This window comes from Rutidosis leptorrhynchoides, chromosome 5, assembly GCF_046630445.1.
Source record: "Rutidosis leptorrhynchoides isolate AG116_Rl617_1_P2 chromosome 5, CSIRO_AGI_Rlap_v1, whole genome shotgun sequence".
NCBI classification, from domain to species: Eukaryota; Viridiplantae; Streptophyta; class Magnoliopsida; order Asterales; family Asteraceae; genus Rutidosis; species Rutidosis leptorrhynchoides.
Window position 1 is genome coordinate 47,233,701 of NC_092337.1, and position 16,304 is coordinate 47,250,004.

General features: G+C 33.6%; 2 protein-coding genes across 2 annotated transcripts; both read right to left on the bottom strand.

The window, feature by feature from the left end:
• Nucleotides 1-1,489: 1,489 nt before the first annotated feature.
• On the bottom strand, nucleotides 1,490-9,620 carry LOC139847038 (serine/threonine-protein phosphatase PP2A catalytic subunit-like). Its single transcript, XM_071836635.1, has 5 exons — nucleotides 9,545-9,620; nucleotides 3,397-3,724; nucleotides 2,994-3,108; nucleotides 2,060-2,168; nucleotides 1,490-1,874 (listed from the first exon to the last, which is right to left on the bottom strand). The coding sequence occupies exons 2-5, from the start codon at nucleotides 3,647-3,649 to the stop codon at nucleotides 1,752-1,754; spliced, it is 600 nt and encodes a 199-aa protein (XP_071692736.1). The 5' UTR covers nucleotides 3,650-3,724; nucleotides 9,545-9,620; the 3' UTR covers nucleotides 1,490-1,751.
• Nucleotides 9,621-13,111: 3,491 nt separating this feature from the next.
• On the bottom strand, nucleotides 13,112-15,871 carry LOC139848264 (transcription factor bHLH79-like). The gene is made up of 7 exons (XM_071837999.1): nucleotides 15,574-15,871; nucleotides 14,994-15,203; nucleotides 14,822-14,887; nucleotides 14,678-14,746; nucleotides 14,506-14,577; nucleotides 13,423-13,593; nucleotides 13,112-13,280 (listed from the first exon to the last, which is right to left on the bottom strand). The coding sequence occupies exons 1-6, from the start codon at nucleotides 15,790-15,792 to the stop codon at nucleotides 13,465-13,467; spliced, it is 765 nt and encodes a 254-aa protein (XP_071694100.1). The 5' UTR covers nucleotides 15,793-15,871; the 3' UTR covers nucleotides 13,112-13,280; nucleotides 13,423-13,464.
• Between the last annotated feature and the right edge of the window lie 433 nt (nucleotides 15,872-16,304).

Consider the following 16,304-nt stretch of genomic DNA (forward strand, 5'->3'; position numbering starts at 1 on the left):
AGCTAACTTACCTTGTATCCTACATGTATTTATACATGTCTTGTTCCCGAACTTATGGAAATACAATTTATAATAGTCGTGATTAAGTTCTACGACAATATATTATAGTCTTAATAAAGATCGTAAGGCACCATATATATATATGACTTGATCACCGTGGATTCGTATACAAAGTTTTGACATATCATTTTGACTTCTTCTATATATATTATTGGAACGAACTATTAGACACCATTGGCAGTAATCTCGAGTTAACTGTGGGTCGAAGTGGATTCCAAAATATTATATACTTTGAGTTGTGATCGAGCCTGAGACATGTATACAATGGGTCGCGGATTGCTTCAGACAATATACATATTATGTGTCTTATTATATTAAGACAATATATTATAGTGTTAGTGAATTCTAACACAATATACGCATTTATATTTATATATATATTTATACTGTTGGACTATTGGACTATTGGACTACGAACGTTGGACTACTAACAATGGACAATTAAAATTATCACAAGTATCATAAGTATGGAATATTAATTATATATATATCTTGACACAAGAATATTATTATTAGGTTCGTGAATTTGTCAAAAGGCCAAGTCTTATCACCATCTATTCGAAAATCATCACAAGTGAGTTATAGTCCCATTTTTACTATCTAAATTATTTTGGGATGAGAATACATGCAAATTTATAAATGTTTTACAAAATAAGCACAAGTTCATGAAACTACATTCTACGATTGTTTTGTTATACCGGATATCTGTACTTATTATTATTATGCTTGGTAACCTAAGAATTAGTGAAAAACACTAATTGACGCGAATCCTAAAGGTAGATCTACAGGCACCAACCACCCCCATTTTCGGATAGTGGAAATGCTTTAGTACTTCGAAGGGTTCTTGTCATACATTTGAATAGTGGAATGTATGATGCCAGATATCTTAAGCGCTCTATGTTAAGGTCGGTTACCAGGCGACTCATCGTATGAATGATTTTTGCAGTTGTAATGATCCTGCGCATTTAATTAAATGAAATCTTGTGGCTTATTAAATGTTATGATTATTATATAGAAATTAAACCTATGACTCACCAACATTTTTGTTGACGTTTTAAGCATGTTTATTCTTAGGTGAATATTAAAAACGCTTCCGCTGTCGTATGCCAACCCAAGGTCAAGATTTGGAGTCGGCATAATTGTTATTTGTTTATATTGTTTAAACTTGCATTCGGAGTATTTGTTGTAATATATTTGATCATATTGTAATGGGTTGTGTAAAAACTTATTTATTTGAGGAGATTGTCTTTGATAGACAATCTAAATTATGTCATTAAGACCTTTATTCAATAATAAAGGTTATGGTTGTTTTTAAAAACGAATGCAAGATTTGAAAAACGTCTCATATAGAGGTCAAAACCTCGCAAAGAAACCAATTAATATGAAACGTTTATAATTAATATGAACGGGGCATTTCACAGCATAAATGTCTGCATACTTATTCACATTTAATAACTAAAATGGTTGCATTTTCAATATTTGATCTTTGGACATAAATATTTGGGTTATTATCACCACCTCTAAAAAAGACAACAACAGCAACAAAAAACAACAGAAAAGTGTAATAACAAAGTCGACTTTTTGCAGGTCAGGGTCGAGTGAGAGATTGCTTACGAGTATAATAACAGAGACGACTGATTTTGGTGCTACTGTGACTTTACTCGTATGAGTCTAACGACTGTGCACGACACCTAATTTCTCATAGGTATTATAGAAGAACATAACTGTGTACTGACCTCTTGTATACGATCTAGAGCACGTATGTTGTCTAATGTATCCAAGGAAGGAGACAAACCACCATGCAGACAGAAAACCTGCAATCAGACTAAAGTTTGTCAAATAGCAAAATAATAAGTATGTGACATTTTTATTTTTAGGCGAGTTTTTACGATTATGCATGAAACTTATTGATATTATCAAAACTTCTAATATTTATGCAACTGTTATTTAGCAACTAAAGTATGTGGAACTATGGAGGAGACTGAGGAGATTTTTTTACCTGACTTTCAATAAGGGCAGTGAGTGGTAGATAATCAAAAAGGTCAGTAAAATGTTTCCATACATTCGCATTTCCATACTTCCTCAAACATTCATCATAAAATCCATACCTGAAAGGAGATATAAAGTTCACCTGAAACCATCGTGTATAACCACAAATTTGCAACCACATTTAAGTACTAGAAGAAAGAATAACAATGTCCAAGCACTTTCTTGCCTTCACTTAGTATATTGTATATCCATATCAATGTAAGATATCAGACAAATTACCCGCTAGGTTGTCTCATTTTTTTCTATTCCACTGCCATAGATTTAGGTTCCTTTTCATTTTGGGAAAAATTAGACTTTGTACCCTACACTTATTAGCTCTACCACCTATGGATCCCATGAAGCTAGATTCCTAGTGACCTTTACCTTTCTGATGACTTCTTGCACTATTTGAAGACACACACGTGATGTTGGGTACAATAATGGGCCAGATAATTCCTTAATACTGGTGATGTTACATATAATTCATAAAGTGTAGCCTAAGATAAACTTAGCCAAGTGGTTCCTTAAAATGCAATCTGCATTGATGGGAGATCTTAATTTGGGGCTGATGCAACTTCGCACATTAACTCATTAAGGTCACTAGTCTTGTGTTATAATCATCATTGTAGTTGGTCTGCAACTTACATTACTAGGTGCTAGTGTATCATTATCTTTCATGGTGGATCATGGTGGATGGTCTGGACTCTGGAAGTAACATTACGGTGTCTTTGTTCTTACCGACTATATTACATATTACTCCGTACATTACATTACAATAAGCATGAAACTAATATGCTAATTACAATGAAGCACAAAAACATAGTCCACTAAACGTAACAACCGAAAAATAAAATTAAAATTACTAGTTAAAAGAAAATAGAAGGCTAAAAGAGCTGAAATCTCACACTTGAGTTATTTGCCTGCTCTCATGATTTCCCCTAAGAATTGTAATCCTATCTCTATACCGAACTTTCAACGCAACAAGAAGTGTTACTGTCTCCACTGAATAATAACCTCTATCTGCATCAAGCAAACAATAGCATATTCAACATCTAAACACATTCAATCACACATCAAGTTTTGAATTGCATCAGGCACAATCTCTGACCAAATATAACCTAATCAACAATATTTTATCAATTGAATTGGATAATATAATATAAGCACAACAAAATCTACTACATCCTATTTAACAGTATCGATTATATTTACTGCAATCAACATGATAATTACAGCTACTTAACTTAATTTGAGCTGATTAACATCTACTGTAGGCAACTCAAACAGCATAAAATTTACAATACTAACCAACATAATCTCCCATGAACAAGTAATTAGTATCAGGAGCACTGCCGCCAATGCGAAATAGCTCAAGTAAATCATGAAACTGTCCATGTATATCGCCACACACAGTCACCGGACATTTGACAGGCTGAACATTCCATTCTTCAACTAATATAGTCCTAGCTTGATCGCACAGCGTCTGAACCTCTGATTCCGGCAGCGGTTTACAATCCATCAAGTGTTCGATCTGACGATCTAGATCCGATTGTGACGGCATTTTTACGGAACTTTTTTGTAAGAAATTAAAGATCTGGAATGAATATTAGGATTGACTATGTTAATCTGGATTCAGATGTGTGTCAGAAATTTAGTGTAATTAGGGATTTAATCTATACTTGTAAATGGGTTAGGAGGTACGGAGTGTACACCCATTAAGTGATAGATTGCCCGGACCCGAAAATGGTTTTCCATTATCACAAATTTGAGTGATTACGGAAGTATTATTCTTGCACTAGGTGGAAATAAAACAAACAACTTTATGAAAAGGATTTAATCTAGATTTCCTTGATTTGGTTGTTGGAAATTTATGTAAATGATTTGTTTTAGATTTGAAAACGATTTCCTTGATTAGGATGTTTGAAATAAAACAAACAACTTTATGTAAAGGATTTGTTTTAGATTTGAAAACGAAATTAGTTAGTGAAACATCTCCATCGTGGAATAATACTTGTTTTTGGGTGCCTATAAATAGAGACTATCATTTATGAGAATAAGATATACGAAAAACACCTTAATACTCTTATGCAAAAGAGTTCTTGTTTACTGCCAATAACAAGAACTAATCTCTGTCTTATCCCAAAGTGATATTCGTGTAACCCAGGCAATAAGGGTCGAATAATTACTTTCGGAAAGTGATACCACGATTCAGTGATTTATCCGGCTATCGATTATTTTACCCTACACAAAATCTCAATAAAACCTCCAACAATCGAAAGTAATTATTCGTTATAATCGATGGCGGCTACGATGAAACACATGACGGCGAATTTCTCCAAACTTGATAAGTTTGAGGGAATTGATTTTAGGAGATGGCAAAAGAAGATGCACTTCTTTCTGAGCAGCATGAGTGTGGTGTACGTACTCAGCACACCAATTCCTGAAGATCATGGTGATGATGCCACTATTGAACAAATTCGGAAAAGGTGCAAGTGGGAGAACGATGACTACATCGCTAGAGGTTTAATCCTCAATGGTATGGCTGATTCCCTTTTTGATATTTACCTAAATGTTGAATCTTCTAAAGAACTATGGGACTGTTTAGAAACCAAGTATATGTCTGAGGATGCTTCTAGTAAAAAGTTCCTTGTTAGTAATTTTAATAATTACAAGATGGTCGATTCTAGACCGGTCTTGGAACAATACAATGAGCTCATTCGTATACTTGGTCAATTCACACAACATAAGATGAACATGGATGAGTCTATTCAAGTCTCAAGCATAATTGATAAACTACCTCCATCTTGGAAAGAATTTAAACATTCTTTGAAACATAAGAAGGAGGAGTTAACTCTTGTTGAGTTGGGTAGTCATCTGCGTATTGAGGAATCCCTCAGGTTGCAGGATAATGACAAGCCAAAGAGCAACGAAGTTGCTGGTACGTCTGTTGTCAATATGGTGGAACATAAAAAGTTCACTAGTAATAATGACAAAAAGGGCAAACGTAAACATCGAGGTTATAACAAGGCTAATCCGAACAAGAAGTCTAAATTGACTTGTTGGAAGTGTGGTAAAACTGGACACATAAAAAAGGATTGCAAGGTTATTTTTGGTAATAATAATGCCAAAGGATCTAGCACAAGCGGTTCGGGAAATGGTTTAAACAACCACAACTCGAAAGGTCAGAATATATTTAATAATTCAAATAAGAATTATTATGTTTCATATATATCTGAGGCTTATTTTGTGCAGGATGATGATGTCGCGTGGTGGGTTGACTCGGGAGCCACCACCCATGTATGCAAGGATAGATTTTGGTTCAAGACTTACGAGTCCGTGACTGATGGATCAATTCTTCATATGGGAAATGAGTCAACAGCCTCTGTTCATGGACGTGGAAGTGTGGATTTGTGTTTTAGTTCTGGAAAAACTATTTGTTTGTTTGATGTTTTGCATGTACCACAAATAAGAAAAAATTTAGTTTCCAGTAGTGTGTTAAATTGTTGTGGTTATAAACAAGTGATTGAATCTGATAAGTTTGTTTTGTCAAAACATGGTATGTTTGTTGGTTTTGGTTATTTATGCAATAGAATGTTTAGACTTAACATTAATCACTTGAATGTTAATTTTGCTTTTATATCTACTTCTAGCATAAATAATTCTACACTTTGGCATGCTAGACTAGGACATATACACTTTAAAAGAATGCAAGATATGTCTAAAGATGGATTAATACCGGTTTTTGACATGAACAATGAAAAGTGTAAAACGTGTATGTTAACAAAGATCACTAAGAAACCATTTCAAAATGTACATCGTGATACTGAAATTTTGGAATTAATACATAGTGATTTATGTGATTTGCATGCTACTCCTACTTTAGGAAACAAGAAATATTTTGTGACTTTTATTGATGATGCTTCTAGATTTTGCTATGTTTATTTGTTACATACTAAGGATGAAGCATTAGATAAATTTAAAATATTTAAAACTGAAGTAGAATTACAACAAAAGGCTTTGATTAAAAGACTTAGAACAGATAGGGGAGGTGAATACATTGACCAATCGTATTTCCAATCCGTTGGTATTATCCATGAGACCACAGCTCCTTATACTCCACAACAAAATGGTATATCTGAAAGGAAGAATAGGGTCCTTAAGGAAATGGTTAATTCCATGTTATCCTATTCGGGTTTAAGTGAAGGATTTTGGGGGGAAGCTATGTTAACAGCTTGTTATTTGCTTAATAGAGTTCCTAACAAAAGAAACAAGATTACACCTTATGAACTTTGGAATAAAAGGAAACCTAACTTGAATTATCTTCGTGTATGGGGTTGTAGGGCGGTTGTAAGACTGCCTGATCCCAAAAAGAAAAGTTTAGGTGAAAGAGGTATAGATTGCATTTTTATTGGATATGTTGAACATTCCAAGGCATATAGGTTCTATGTAATAGAGCCTAATGAATTTGTCTCAATCAATTCTGTGATTGATTCAAGGGATGCAATCTTTGATGAAAATCGATTTTCATCTATACCTAGACCAAAGGATATGATTCCAAGTAACAATGGAATCAATAAGGATTGTAATGATGAAGTCTCTGAAAAGGCTGTTGATCAGTCACTTGAGCTTCGGAAAAGCAAAAGAGACAGGAAACCTAAATCATTCGGACCAGATTTTCAACTATACTTAGTTGAAGGTTCTAGGGATGATGTTTCTACCCAATATTCATATTGTTTCAATGTTGATGATGATCCTAAAACATATGATGAAGCAATGAGGTCTCAGGATGTTGCATTCTGGAAAGAGGCAATTAATGATGAGATGGATTCCATCATGGGCAATAACACTTGGGTGTTAGCTGATCTACCTCCCGGTTGCAAACCTTTGGGTTGCAAATGGATCTTCAAAAAGAAGATGAAGGTGGATGGAACTATTGAAAAGTTCAAGGCAAGGTTAGTCATTCAAGGCTTTAGACAAAAGTCTGGAATTGACTATTTTGATACTTATGCTCCTGTGGCACGTATCACTACCATTAGACTGCTGATTGCTTTGGCTACAATTCACAATCAGGTTATTCACCAGATGGATGTGAAGACAGCATTCTTGAATGGTGATTTGGATGAGGAGGTTTATATGAACCAACCTCAGGGCTTTGTCATGCCAGGAAATGAAAGCAAGGTGTGCAAACTTGTGAAGTCCTTATATGGTTTGAAACAAGCACCTAAGCAATGGCATCAGAAGTTTGATGAAGTAGTTTTATCTAGTGGTTTTAGATTGAACCAAGCAGATAAATGTGTGTATAGCAAATTTGATGATTCTGGTAAAGGAGTTATAATTTGTCTATATGTTGATGACATGTTAATCTTTGGGACTGACCAAAGTCAAGTTGATTTAACAAAAGAATTTTTGTCATCAAAGTTCTCCATGAAAGATATGGGGGAGGCTGACGTTATCCTTGGTATTAGGATCAAACGTGAAAGCAAAGGAATTTCAATTTCTCAATCTCATTATATTGAGAAGGTGTTGAGAAAGTTTAATTGCTTTGAATGTACTCCTGTGAGTACACCTGTTGATCCAAGTGAGAAGCTTATGCCTAACCAAGGTAAAGCTGTATCACAACTTGAGTATTCTCAGGTGATTGGCTGTTTGATGTACGCCATGACATGTACAAGGCCAGATATTGCTTTTGCTGTGGGAAAACTGAGTAGATATACTAGTAATCCTAGTACTCATCACTGGCAAGCAATTAGGCGGGTACTGAAGTATTTAAAGAAAACTATGGCATATAGTTTATCTTACAGTGGATTTCCTTCTGTAATAGAAGGATATTCTGATGCGAGTTGGATAACCAATATTGAAGATCATTCTTCAACGAGTGGTTGGGTGTTCTTGCTTGGGGGAGGTGCTATTTCATGGGCTTCTAAAAAGCAGACATGTATTACCAACTCAACGATGGAATCTGAGTTTGTTGCTTTAGCTGCTGCTGGTAAAGAAGCAGAATGGCTTAGAAACTTGATCCATGAGATACCATTATGGCCTAAACCTATAGCACCCATGTCTATCCATTGTGATAGTGCTGCGACATTGGCAAAAGCTTATAGCCAGATGTACAATGGAAAGTCTAGACACTTAGGTGTCAGACATAGTATGATTCGTGAACTCATCATGAATGGGGTGATTTCTATAGTGTTCGTAAGGTCACAACAGAATTTAGCTGATCACTTGACGAAGGGATTGGCAAGAGACTTGGTTGACAAGTCTGCTGTGGGGATGGGTTTAAAGTCCACATAAATTTCTAATTATAAGATACCCAATTCCCTTCTGATGAAAATTAGAAGTTGAATTCAATGCGGAAGGCTTATACTTAGAAATTTGGAGTACATAAATTTTATATCATCCCAAGGTAAGGTATGTACTCGGACCTGCTGAAGGTCAGGTTGAAGTCTAGCTTCTTAATAGTTCATTTGAAAAAGTGCAAGAGCAGGTGCATGACTGAAGTGAACTACCTATGTGAATGTGAAGTTTTGCCGCTTCAACAAAGCTTGGACTTTTAGCTTTGGATACATTCATGAAAGGATATGGACACATGGCTTGTAAAGTGTCAGGATAGCTTTAGAGTATTTGAAAACTTATGTGTATGTTATTTTCAGTTATTCAAAATGGGTTGAAGGGTTCAATTCTTAGAACACCCTGATTCTCGAATATTTGGAATGTGTAATGTACTAAGGTGAAAATTCAATCTTCAAGATATTTTCATTTATGCATGAGTTTTTGTTTTAATTTGTTTAATTCTCATGAAACGAATTGCACTAAATTGGGGAGGATTGTTAGAAATTTAGTGTAATTGAGGGATTTAATCTATACTTGTAAATGGGTTAGGAGGTACGGAGTGTACACCCATTAAGTGATAGATTGCCCGGACCCGAAAATGGTTTTCCATTATCACAAATTTGAGTGATTACGGAAGTATTATTCTTGCACTAGGTGGAAATAAAACAAACAACTTTATGAAAAGGATTTAATCTAGATTTCCTTGATTTGGTTGTTGGAAATTTATGTAAATGATTTGTTTTAGATTTGAAAACGATTTCCTTGATTAGGATGTTTGAAATAAAACAAACAACTTTATGTAAAGGATTTGTTTTAGATTTGAAAACGAAATTAGTTAGTGAAACATCTCCATCGTGGAATAATACTTGTTTTTGGGTGCCTATAAATAGAGACTATCATTTATGAGAATAAGATATACGAAAAACACCTTAATACTCTTATGCAAAAGAGTTCTTGTTTACTGCCAATAACAAGAACTAATCTCTGTCTTATCCCAAAGTGATATTCGTGTAACCCAGGCAATAAGGGTCGAATAATTACTTTCGGAAAGTGATACCACGATTCAGTGATTTATCCGGCTATCGATTATTTTACCCTACACAAAATCTCAATAAAACCTCCAACAATGTGATCGCCGGAGGATCTGGTCAAGGTTCGGTCATAGATTCCGGCAGCGGGAGGGATATTTTATTTTAGGATTTTTAGAAAGGAGGGAAGGAGGGGTAGATTTTGAAATGTTTTATATTAAGAGGGTGGTGGTAAACTACTTTTTCAGCTACTTTTTCAAATGTGGTCCTTGTAATATAATTAACTTTTCAATAATGACGGAATCTGTGAGCTTTTATAAAATTATAAATTACTAACTTACATCTTCATCTTCAATCTACAATCTACAATCTACAATATAATTAAAATTTAAAAGTATATATATTATTTAATTATATTTATATCTATATCTATATCCATCTATATCTATATCTATCAATATAAAATCTAAATTATATATACTTACATAAAGAAATACAGAAGCTGGCACTGCCATCTCGTTCAAAAAGGGAGTTCACCTAAGGTTGCTTTACCTGGTAACCGTGAGGGTCGACTTGCGGTTTACCCGGTGGTTTACTCGCTGCGTTGGGGCCAATGTGCATGCTTCGTAGTTGGGGTTCCACCGTTACCAAAAAAAAAAAAAAAAAAAAAAAATACAGAAGCATGCAATGCATGCTACATATGATATATAATTTAATTTTTTTCCCTCACGTGCTTAATATTCTGATTCACTTCACGAACAGACTAATCTCGAAACGTCAATCTCTTTTATTAGTTGTTTGGATTCGTGCATGCTAAACAAACTTAGTAGTGGTATGTAACAATAATAACTTTGACTATACATGAATGGAAAATAAAGTTGGAACCTATATGATATTATGAAGTTTACTACCATAACACTCTTCTTCAGGTTAAGACATTGTCACATAAGCGTTACATTATCATTTTCTTCTTATTTTTTTTTCTATCATTAACTCATCACATCTTATACCCAACCATGACATTCTTTCTTAACCATTAAAAATTAGTTAATTAAATCAAGTTCAAATCAATAAGAAAAATGTACAAGTAATTAAAGTCAATTCTCTCGTGATGCATTATGCTTGAAAAATGCCAATATTTATAAGTGAGATCGGCTAAGTATTAACATCATTGCTCTTAACGTATACGGAGTATATGAAAGTCTTTCTTTTATTCCATAAACAAAACAAAGTTTGAAAAGTAACATCTATTTTACAATAAAATCATTTACAATAATTTGATAGTTGTTATTTCTTGACTTGGTGATGGTCAAATATGGCGACTAATAATGTTTGCTTCACTTCGATTACTATTTCTACAAATCTTTTTTTATAGAGTGATTGTGGAATTTTGACGCAAGTTATGTTTAGATTTGCATTTTTTGAATATCAGTTTGGGATCACTAAGGGGATTAAACCACCTACACGTTCATCTCGTAGTTGCATAACTCGCCCTAAACTACTGCCCTGGAGGAAACCATAAATCATATGATTCCGTTAGGTAGTTGTCTAGAGCTATTAACTAGACCGAAAGGGAAATAACGATCAGTTTTCCTAGCGATGTACAATTCTTTTGGTATATGAAATCTCGATGTATAGGTCAATTCAATATAAAATAGAAAGGTAGCAATTCTTTTGTCACAGTCTTTTGGTATATGCAATTGAAAAGTCAAAGTCAGATACTAGGACAGCAGTCATCGGCTTTGTTCGCTTGGTCGAAACAGACAGATATTGGGAGAGAGAAGGGTCGAAATATCTTTCTATTCACAACGTTGAAAATGTCTGAATAAATCGGCTCTAGAGCCGTCATTGGATGTACGACCTAAAAAAATGATATTTCGCTGGCAAAAAGGTAGGTTAACGTACTATTAAAAAAAAATTCATTAATTTGACACGAGAAAAAGAATCCCTTTTGGTGTGGTAACTGTTTAAGAACTACATTTTGAAGTCACTAGAACACAATCTATTTTCAAACTTGTTAAGCACGGAGTACTAAAATTAAACTATTTACACGGAAAAAAGTTTCATTGTTTTTTAAGAAGCATCATGTAATAACTGCTATAGGACATGCTCAGACAGCGATGCTTCGAGAGAACTCCATAACCATCTGCAAAGCAAATTGCATTATGAAATTTTAAGTGAGACTCAAACTAGAGATCACACGGAAACCTATAAAAGCGGTAACCATTCAGCTAAATGAAGATGATTAAAAAAGTTTCAATTATGGACACATACTTTATTTTTGACACCTTAAAATGTAAATGATTCGACATGTTTTTGACACATATTTATACGGAGTAAAACTTAACTTACTTACTCATGAAATAAATTATTTACATCTTACAATCGTAACATTTAAATGATCATTAATAAACGGTGATGTTTTACGTTTTTGAATTTATCTAGAGTTTGTTTATTTGGTATTGCTTATATAGAATTAATTTTGTTAAAAATTACAATCCAAAAGATTATGCTTCTTAACATTATAGTGTAGTAAAAGAATTGACGAGATTGATTGGTCATTTTCGAAGTTATTTGGAAATACGGTGAATTTTTAATATATTAGAATGTGTTTAATAAAACTATATGATAAAGTACTAAATGATTTATAATCTGAATGATTGAAAACTTCTGAATGATAATAACCTGTTTGATACTCATTTTGAATGAACAACGTGAATGATGTAAAATTATTATTAACCTTTTGCATTAATAAAAAAAACATTATAGTTGTTTAATACATGTTCTTGATATAATTTAAAGAGTATATTACATTTAGGTGCTAAATAGTTAAACGAGTATTTCAACTATGAATTGTTCAACACTAAATGTTGAACCATTTAGCACCATATGTCAAAACAAACGCGTTGAATGCTAAATAGTTCAACATTTAATGCATAACCATTCAATTAAGAATTAAGAGGTAATCAAAGTTACTGAAGTGATATTTACAAGATTTGGTTAACGGTACTCATCATGGTAACCCCTACAGAAAGAAGTTTTTTAAATTTAAAGTTATTGAAGTCATATTTACAAAGTAAAATAAGTTAAGAGAGGTTGGACATATTAACAATTTTCAATTATTGAATATAATTTTTAGCCTTACCGCAAGATAATTAATGATTTTGCTTCGAGAAATGCATAAAGAGATCATTTTAGATGATGTATGAACTTCTAATTCGGAGTTTATCTTCTCATAAATTCATAATATTTAAGGGTGTGATATATTCAATAATGATTTTGATAAATCCACTTTTAACATGCTTCTCATTATATGTAAAGTACAAATAACTTGTGCATAATAGTAAGTGTTAACAAAATAATAAGTAAATATATCAGTACTAACCGTTTAATTTCCATTTAATAATAACAATCAGTGTGAATGAAGTGTCTAACTTGTCTAAGTTCCAAGTCTCCAAATAGTGTATTATTCTGTATTTTTTTACAAGAGCTATCTTTTTTCTAACGATCAGAGACTCTGAAAATTCAGGACCGGCCCTAGTGACTTGATACCAGAAAGAAACAATTAGCAAAGGGTGATTGACAAAATGAAAGCTCGTTTACAATTGAATTCTAGCACATGCACATTACAACATCTCATACCTAGTAGTTAAAGAATTTGATGTCATTAAAATGAGGAAATAGTAGACTTCAAATTGCTTTTAGCCTTTTATTGTTTGCTACTAGTATATAACTAGATACAGATAGAAGCGACATGAGATATAGTCGAATGCAGTCTTTGTACGGATCAATTCACGAGGAACAACCAAGATCGCAAACTAGCATAGTAGCATCCTATGATCCATGTGGACAGTAAGCCATGTGAAAAATATGAACTTGTTTTAAGTACAACATTCAATAATGACACTCGGCCTAAATTTAGAAAAGTTCAAGTACACTGATTCTGATATAGCTTCTATATTAAGAAAGTTAGTACCTCAAGCAATAACAAGGTGTACGGTGTTGGGCGGTCTGATGTTCATGTCGTTCGTCCAAAGCTATTACCTAACTGCATATGAAGCCATTCGGGTTGGGACCCATGTCCATAATGCCTTGCTGCTTGTGGACCAAATAAGAGTGCGGCTGCATCGAGGGGTGGTGGCCCACACTGCAACACAGGTTTATCAATTGAATGGCAAGTATAAGGACACATATATCATATATGATTCAGAAATTGCATATGTATGCAAAGTTGAAAGAAGAACGAGAAGCAATATATCTGTACTATGTGAGATCGAAAGATCAAACACTTCACAGTAGTTATATTTCAGAGTACTGAGGGTCCACAATGTGATTTAAGATTTAGCATCAACCCATAATCAAATTATATTTCACTCCTTCCATAAAACCAACAACTTGATAATTAACGACACAAGTTTATTGTAGATTTTTTTTAGCAGCGGTTAGGGAGTCACTGGGCACACCAAAAGTGGAGCCACTCACCCAATTATATCCGTGCCACGTGTTCGAAATAAACAATATGACCCGCACCCAGAAGGTAATGCAACCACTGGGAACCCCTTCATGAGGTTCAAACGCAAGACGTTACAAAACCTCAATATACCACTGAGCTAGGTGCACAAGTAGTATATTATTTGTCCACAACGGGACCCTGACTCATAACTTCAAGGTTAATGAGCATCCTTGATACTGCAGGGCCAAAAGCCCTTTGGTCAAGTTTATTGTAGAGTTAGTAGCAGGCCAATAAGCTGATAGCAATTAAGCTTTGCAACTTCAGCTGAAAGTAGACTGCAAGATTAAAAGTCTAAGCTCTAAAGTGAGTAGTGTGTCGTGAGTTTAATGGTTGCAAAAAATGGTCATTCTTGTCTTATTTAGGGTAAATATCAGTATCAAGCGTAGTTAGATAAAATAACTGCCAAGATAAATACAGAGTATAAATTACCCAATGAACCCTAACATAATCAATTTCATTTTCTAATGCTCCAATTTTCGAACTTAAGATTCAGACATTAAAATATCTTTGAATATTTGAATGTGAAAAAGATGCAGCAAAACTTACATCTTTGGTAGGAAGCCCTTCTACAGGTGAGTTCATTGTTGTATTTACAGATTCAAGCTTCATAGACAAAAACTACAAAAATAAGGAGCAAAAAAAGAGGGCTAGAAGGTGAGCTGTCAGATTGATCATATATTTGCATAAAAACTTCTATAAACATCATAAAAAGAATTACCTCAACTTGATGTTGCAATGACTGAATGTAATTAATTATTTCATCAAGAACAAGTGCTTTTCCTATAACCTGATATAAACAATGCCGATTTCAATATACTTCACTGCAAAATAGTAAACCACACACTAACACTAGTGCGCGTACCTTGTTGCATCCTGGCACTAAATTTTGCAGGATTCCCATTCTTTCACTGATCTTTTCTCTCCTTGCCTATCAAAAAATGGTTACAAGTTATCAAAAAACTGTTAATTTATTAAAATATGTAAAAGAGATGATTGATATTTTAATATTTTAAATTTGAAAGTGAAGAAATTACTCTCTCGGCTAGACTATGACTATCGGTGGCTTGACCTCTTCTTGCTCTAACATGAATGTAGTCTTTACATGGTTCGGATAATTGATGGGTTTGACTTTGACCAACAGCAGGCTTGCTAGCCAACCCTGAACTCGAGTCTTGATCTATTTTTGAACCACCCAATTCGTCTTTGGTTCCCGATAACTTCATTTTTTTAACATTTAGTTTTGTCTGCCAATTTCATTCAAACTCCTCATTTCAATACAAAAGTAGTAAATCTTCCCTGAATGCATAATTTAAGAGTCATTATTTACCTAAAGTTTTAATTCATCATACAAATCACTGCCCATAATTCGAACAAATCATTCTTAAGATAAAATTTAATAAAACCGCAATTCATTACAGTTACAGTACAAATTAATACACATTAAAAACTATTGAACACATACAAACCTCATCAGTATTTCAATTCCAATGCTCAGAAATTGAAAATGAGAAAAAAGATTTAACATTTTCAACTAAAACAGCTCCAAATTCTAATTTTAAGAATTATTTCATATAAATCCAAGAATATTATAATAAAAAGTAATAAAATTATTACCAAATCATTGCCACCACTAGTAGACACAATCTTCGAACATTCATCATCATCGTGGTAACTATTTGGTTCCTCAATTCGAGTAATTAGAGTTTCCATTTTGAGCCCTAAACCCTCAATTTTGCCGCCATTAACGGAAGAAAAGGGCCAAATTCCGGTTAAACTGTAAGAAGAAGGATTGGCTGCTGAGAAAGAAGTTTCATTGATTATGGGCGGATCCATAAAGATTAAAAGAACAATGTATGTGGATGTCTGTATATATATAAAAAGTGCATGTATATATGAAGTGAGGGAATCAATGGGGAGTTAGGTTGATGACTAAAGATGGAAACTTTGATATGGGTTTTGAATAAGGTGATCTGGGTTGTTTTCTTGAAATTCTTGTTTCCTTGTAGAATCTGTTATTTACTCGGTAATAACTGTAAGTACATTACATAATACATACACATATACACATATATACAGGAAGAGAAGATTTGTTTATCAAAAGGTAGAATTGTTTTTTTTTTTTTTATAGATGTTTTTGTTTGAAAATATGTGAAATATGTTTGTAGAGAAGATGTATTTTCTACTTCTACTTATATGATAAATAGAAAAAAATTATATTTTTATGTCGATAAAATAACTTAATTCTGTCTACAACACTTATAAACAGGAAGTCCGACGTCATCGAGTTTAGCTCGGCGTTAAACCACCATCCCTACGTTGTCTTGTATGGTGAATGTTGCTTCAAA